The sequence below is a fragment of the Scardinius erythrophthalmus genome (genome assembly GCF_964197995.2).
Source record: "Scardinius erythrophthalmus genome assembly, chromosome: 14".
In the NCBI taxonomy this organism is placed as follows: Eukaryota; Metazoa; Chordata; class Actinopteri; order Cypriniformes; family Leuciscidae; genus Scardinius; species Scardinius erythrophthalmus.
The window spans coordinates 4,651,884-4,658,872 of NC_138234.1; the positions used below are offsets into that span (position 1 = coordinate 4,651,884).

Sequence of the window (6,989 nt, forward strand, 5' to 3'; positions counted from 1 at the left end):
TTTTCGTAGTTAACTGAAACTATAACTAAAACCTACAAAATTATGTTATTAGAAAGAATGAAGCTCAAACTATACTTTGCTTTTATGCGTACCCTAGCATATGCGTATGGTCGAATGCACAGCTTTTCAAAGTATATTCCATTTGATAGCGTTTGTCCTTAGCGTACGCATAAAAAACAAAGTATACTTTGGGCTTTAGGATAAAACTACCAATAGATAATTCATTCACAAGCATAACTTAAGAAAAAAAAAAAAAATATATATATATATATATAAATAATATATAAAAATATGATATATAATGTTTGGTTCAAAATGACTTGAGTTAGACAATAATCTGTAAAACTGTACAAAAACTTTTTTTTTTTTGCAATTATTTTAGGAATCTAAACTATATAAATCAAGAGTTTGCAAAACAATGGTAAAGGCTACTGTTTGAAGTGTAGACAAGCTTTTTTTGGCAAATGTCATGTTAAAATGTTTTTGTTTTTTTTATCCGTTTTTAATTAATTTTAATTTTATTTAATTGTGTTTTGCAAATGCATTTTCAAATTGATGAGATTTGGTTTATTCTATATTCTCTAAGCAGACTAACTTTTTTTTATTGTAGCTATTATTACAATGTGGCATAGTTGCAATGTTTTGTGAAAGTGCCATTTATACACAACCTTGTACTTTTATTTGCAATTATCTTTTTCCCTTAGTCTCCCTCTCTTTTTCATTAGCAAACAGGTCCTAAAGTATAGTGCCACCTAGGGCTGCTCGATTATGGAAAAAAATCATAATCATGATAATTTTGGTCAGAATTGAAATCACGATTATGTAACATGATTATTTCACATGTCTTTGGGAACATGTTGCATTTATTAAAAGGACACCTTTCAACAATTCTTTAAAAAAAAATAGAAATTCTAACATATTGTACTTTTTGAACTATTAAAATAAATAATATAACAGATAATACTTCAATAAGTATTTTAATAATTCCCGCAGGTCTACCACTTATAATGCGGGAAATTCCTCCGCAAACATTGATTCACTTTAGCATGTAGATTGTATGAGTAGCCTAAATTAATCCACACAGATTATAAAATCAAATCAATCATTTTAAAACTTTCTCCAAGAAGCAAGTGAGTGTTCAGCGGTGCTGCGTCTTATCTTTCTCGATCTCTCAAAATGGGTTGGACAAAGCAAGCGTCGAAACTACACTCTCGCGTTTAGGAGTCGGGACATGACAGAATTGTCACTGCACAATCGGGCCATCGTAACTAAAGTTGATCATTTTTACTTCTTTTTAAGTCTTGTTAGTTTAAACATTCAAGCTGAGAGAGTTTACGGCTTCGGGAGGGGCGGATGTGCGTGTGTCATTCAGACCACAAGACAAAATAAGAGCGTTCTTGCAAAACAGAACTTGGCAAATAATCTTTTTTATTCGATTGTACTATTTCGGTGATCGTTTGGAGCCAAAATTAAAATCGAAATTCAATTAATTGCACAGCCCTGGTGCCACCTGCTCATTAAATATTTTTGCTATCTATTAAATAATATTTTACTTAAGCAGGCTTGACTGTTCTTTGGCTTATAGGTGCTAGAAGAAAATTCACATCTGACAACAGTAGAACAAACTCAACATTTTTACTCAGTGTAACAGGATAAATTACAGTAGACGCCTGATGTGATGAACTGTGTGTTTTTCGTAACTTCAGGGGTTTGTTGCAACTTAAACCAGTCGAACAGATTTATCGTTTAACCATAATATGTTTTGTGACGGTAAAGTATGGTTTACAAAGAGTCCATATCAGTGCTGTTTTTATGTCTGTCAGTCTTCAGAAGTTTTTCCTTTGGGCACCCGGAAACGTGCCTTCTTGGAGTAAAGTAGATTCCTGCTGAACAGCAGTGGGATGTTTCCCAAATACAGGAAGAGCGCAAGACTCATGCCTGGAAAACACATGGTGTAAGTATTTAAACAGTAAAATTCATCACATTGACTTAAAAGTTTAAATGCATTATATGCATTTTATGAATATTTCTGAAATTTACAAGAACTTACCAATAAGAGGCCCGAGCCAGTAAACGAGAGAATACGCAAAGAAAGAGTGTCCAGGACAGGTGAATGTTAGCGCATAAGCGAGGGACGGATTCACATATCCAGACGTGTAGTTGTTTCCTAGTGTGAGAGAGAAGTTTGTGAGAATGAAGGCATTAAAAATAACACTTCACCAAATCATTGCCATTGTACCTCAAGATGTTCTCCAGAGTAAAACAAAACTTTAGTGTGTATTTTAAAATATGCAATTTCTTTTGTGCTAGCCTCCCCTTAAATAAATGCATTTGAAATCTACAATCCTTATTAAATATCTTCATACTTTTGTAAACTATGCAGTTAAATTGCAGTTACTCTTTTATATATGCACTCTAAATCTGTATTTAATATTTGCATTTTAATTGCTGTCATTATTTGATTTATGCATTTGAAATCTACAATTTTTAATGTAATATATGCATTTGTAATCTATAATATTTAAATTTAAAATGCAATCCTTATTTAATATATGCATTTAAAATCTACATTTTTTATTTAGTACATTCATTTGAAATCTACAATCCTTATTCAATATATTCATTTTAAATACATAATCATTTAATATATGTATTTTAAATTTACAATCCTTGTGTAAAATATGCATATTAATTGCAGTCATTATTTTATATATGCATTTGAAATCTACAAGTTTTAATTAAATATGTGAATTTGCAATCTCAAGCTTTCATTTAATATGCATTTGAAATCTACAGTCCATATTCAATAAATGCATTTTAAATACATAATCCTTTTTTAATATATTTTAAATCTACAATCTTTATTTAATGTGTGCATTTGAAATCTCAATTTTTAGAAATCTACAATAAAAATTTGTTTACATCTACAATCCTTATTCAATATATGTATTTTAAATGTACAATCCTTGTGTAAAATGTGCATTTTAATTGCACAGTCATTATTTTATATATGCATTTTAAATCCACAATTTTTAATTTAATGTGCATTTAAAAATTCTACAATCTTTATTTAATATATGCATTTTAAATCTACAAATATGTGACCCTGGACCACAAAACCAGTTATAAGTCGCACGGGTATATTTGTGGCAATAGCCAACAAAACATTGTTTTGGGTCAAAATTATCGATTTTTCTTTTATGCCAAAAATCATTATGATATTAAGTAAAGATCATGTTCCATGAAGATATTTTGTAAATTTCATATAAAAAAAAATTTGTGAATGGATGCAGCACAATCTCCAACATAAATGCACAACTTTAAAGGTGACTTTCTCGATATTTAGATTTTTTTGCACCCTCAGATTCCAGATTTTCAAATAATTGTATCTCGGCAAACCATACATCAGTGGAAAGCTTATTTATTCAGCTTTCAGATGATGTATAAATCTCAATTTAAAAAAATTTACCCATAAGACATTGTGGTCCAGGGTCACATATGCATTTGTATTTAATAGACGAATTTCAAATTACAAAATTAATTTTTTATATATGCATTTTAAATCGACATTTTCTATTTAATACACGCATTTAAATGTACAATATTTGATATATGCATTTTAAATGTAAGCATTCACACCACACCTGTCCGACAGCAAACCCACCTGCGTATGCGATGAACGTCAGCAGCAGAGCGAATATGGGAATCCTCAGCAGCTGCGAGCGGCTCTTCAGGACGAGGTAAACCAGGTGAAAGGTCACGGCGCCGAGGGCTTCGGCTAGCACTCCCTGTAGCGCCGAGACCCGCAGCGACGTACTGCACTCGGACATCATCAGATTCTTGATCATGTGCATGTCAGTCAGCTCCATTTCCCAGTACTTACCGGCGACTACGAGAGCGAAGTGCGCGCCGAGTAACTGTGCCGCGACGCTGAGGACGCCTGCCACTGCGCCGATGTCTTTCTGGAGGATTCCCATTAACGTGACCGATGGATTTCCGCTTACGCCTTGCATGATGATGCCGTGGATAGTAATGGATAGGAAAAGCATAGTGATGGCCACGTCAGGCCCAAGCGCCCCGGCCCACTGACCGACCTCCGCAATGGTGTCCACTTCAAGTCGACATGCGGCGAGCGCGAATGCGGCGATAAACTCGATCAGGAAAGTCCATCGCAGCCTCGATCGTGCGAGCATCACCCTTCCCACCGCACTCACACCTACTATAGTTAAGAAGTAGCCCAGCGAGGCATTAAGCCCTGACATGATGTTTCAAACGGTGTAGTGCACAGCTAGCTGTGCTGAACAGAGAGAAAGACACGAGCTCACTAACGCTGTATTTGCTCACAGCATGTGATAACGTGGCACACGGAGATGCCGTGTTCTTATCAAAAGGGGTTTTTTGACACAAACCTTAGGTTGGAAAAACACACTGACCTGTTCAAGGCCACCTTTGAAAAGTGGGTGTTCGCTTTGGCTCCCTCTAGTGGAAGGAACGTGGATCTCATTGTTTTAAATTGTTTCTCAAATATTTTTGCACAAACTAGCTTTTGGGATTGTAGTAGATGTGCACATACATCTATGAAGTATAACTGTAGCTGAAATGAAATCTCAGCCTTACCTGATTTAGTTGGAAAATCAGCAGCTCGTGTAACATGAGGAGACACTGCTTACTTAGACATCAGGCCTCGTTGGCGCAGTAGGCAGCGCGTCAGTCTCATAATCTGAAGGTCGTGAGTTCGAGCCTCACACGGGGCAAGATTTTTTGTTTTGCAGAATCAATGAGTCTCGCTTATGTTGTTTGATGTTCCAATCTGTGGAAAATTACCAGAGCAAAATTCTGACATTTTTTACTTAAGCATTTGGCATTGTTTTATGGTTTACTGATAAACACTGCCACCTAGTGGCTCTCTTAACTAAAACCATAAAAAAAAACATTTCTGTTACTTGAAATAAAAATAAAATGTTAACACTTTACAATAAGGTTCATCAGTTAACATTTCTTAACATTAATTAACAATGAGCAATACATTTGTTACAGTATTTATTAATATTTATTAATAAAATACAGCTGTTCATAGTTTGTTTCATGTTAGTTCACAGTGCATTAACTAGTGTTAACAAATACAACCTTTGATTTTAATAATGAATTAGTAAATGTTGAAATTAATATTAACTAAGATTAATAAATGCCGTAGAAGTATTGTTTATTTTTAGTTTATGTAAACTAAAGTAGTTAACTAATGTTTTCTAATGAACCTTATTGTAAATTGTTACCAATAAAATAAAAATAAAAATTATAATATAAAACTTATTTTATTTCAGCTAACTGCCAAGACAACATATCTCAAAAATGCAAATTATTTCTCGAAAATAAAGAAACGTGAAATTAACTAAAACTCATTTCAATTCAAAATATGAATTAAAACTAAAGTATATTTATGGTATTTGATAATTTAATTTTAAAAAATAATAAAAGCTATACAGACATATCAAAAAACAAAAATGACAAAAACACAACAAAAATACCTAACTCAAAATAAATGAAAACGAAAACAGGAAGCAGAAAATTAAAAATTAATAAATGATGTAAAAAAATAGTTCTCATTATTAGTTTACTGCATTAGCTAATGTTAACAAATAAAACCTTGTAAAGCGTTACTGAGTTTTCATTTTTAGCCAGTAAAATCACACATGACCTGTTCAATTCTACCTCTTATTATTGTAAATGAGAATTTCAAAGCTAAAATATCAATGAAACAGTTGCAGAGACAAAAACACTGGCCAGTACGGGGATCGAACCCGCGACCTTGGCGTTATTAGCACCACGCTCTAACCAACTGAGCTAACCGGCCTGGGAGAACAAACACAAAAATCTGTGCTCAAAAATAACACAGTAGTGTTGTTTTAAACTGCTGATGTCCAAGTAGGGGTGGGCGATCTGACGATTTTATATGGTGATCGATCTTGAAAGACGCCAACGATCTACTTTTCAAGTGAATCGTAGAGCTCACGATCTGATATGTCATAATAATAGCAGGACTTTTATTTTGACGGCGCGTATGACTTTTATTTTGACGTTGCTGAGCACACAGCGCTCCTATTCTCCGTCTTCATTAGTTTATGGTCTCAGTTTTGTCTAATACATTACTGGATAGAACTGTTAAACAAAGAAAGTAAACTATATACGAAAAAAGTATTTATTTTATATTAGTAACAGAAAGGCAAATGCTATAATACTTTCTAATTTACCATCAGCATTCAGCAAAAGCGCATTTATATAATTTAAACAAATCTTTGAAAATCTAATAAACATTTAATTTTACACGCCTTGGATCAGATATTCTGAAGTGTGCATTTGTAGCATGCATGAACGTGTTACTCAGTGGAACACACGATGGACAAACTTTAAACCCTCGATTTTAAACTATGCTGCACTATATTTAGTTGCCCATTGTCATATTCATGTAATTTTCCCTGTGCTGAATGTAATATTATAGTTACCTTGTCTTTATTTGAAAAAATATGATTCCCAGTGCGCTCAAACTTACTGAGTGCCCAGTTGGCTACACTTTCTTATTTTTTCAACAAAAAATTTTTTTGGTGTGTGAAATATACTATAATACAATTACAGAATCAAGAAGTTACAATCTAAAATCTGAAAAAGTCGTTTCAGATTATTTAAATATTAATTCATATATATATAAGTGCAATATAAGTCCATTCATGAAATTTCCACACTACTAAATATTCCACGGTCAACTGTTAGTGGTATCATAACAAAGTGGAAGCAATTGGGAACAACAGCAACTCAGCCACAAAATGGTAGCAGAAGGGCCAGATTAGCATAATTGAGAAGAATGCGTTTCAGATCGTAGATCGTGATTGTTTCTTATAAGATTGTGATATGAATTATGAGAAGATCGCCCACCCCTATGTCCAAGAACTTTTTTTTTTGTCTCCCAAGTACTTTTAAAGTTACTTCTTTAAAGT

At 33.3% G+C, this 6,989-nt stretch overlaps 1 protein-coding gene across 1 annotated transcript; it reads right to left on the reverse strand.

The window, feature by feature from the left end:
- Positions 1-837: 837 nt before the first annotated feature.
- aqp12 (aquaporin 12) lies at positions 838-4,458 on the reverse strand. The gene is made up of 3 exons (XM_081383978.1): positions 3,665-4,458; positions 2,051-2,167; positions 838-1,938 (listed from the first exon to the last, which is right to left on the reverse strand). Exons 1-3 carry the CDS (start codon positions 4,260-4,262, stop codon positions 1,820-1,822), a joined length of 834 nt encoding a protein of 277 aa, XP_081240104.1. The 5' UTR covers positions 4,263-4,458; the 3' UTR covers positions 838-1,819.
- Between the last annotated feature and the right edge of the window lie 2,531 nt (positions 4,459-6,989).

Excerpts from the sequence above, each read along its gene's own strand:
- aqp12 (XM_081383978.1), bottom strand. The coding sequence starts at position 4,262 with ATGTCAGGGCTTAATGCCTCGCTGGGCTACTTCTTAACTATAGTAGGT. Across the intron at positions 2,168-3,664 it reads GACGTTCATCGCATACGCAG|GAAACAACTACACGTCTGGA; the intron begins GTGGGTTTGCTG and ends CTCTCACACTAG. Across the intron at positions 1,939-2,050 it reads CTGGCTCGGGCCTCTTATTG|GCATGAGTCTTGCGCTCTTC; the intron begins GTAAGTTCTTGT and ends TGTGTTTTCCAG.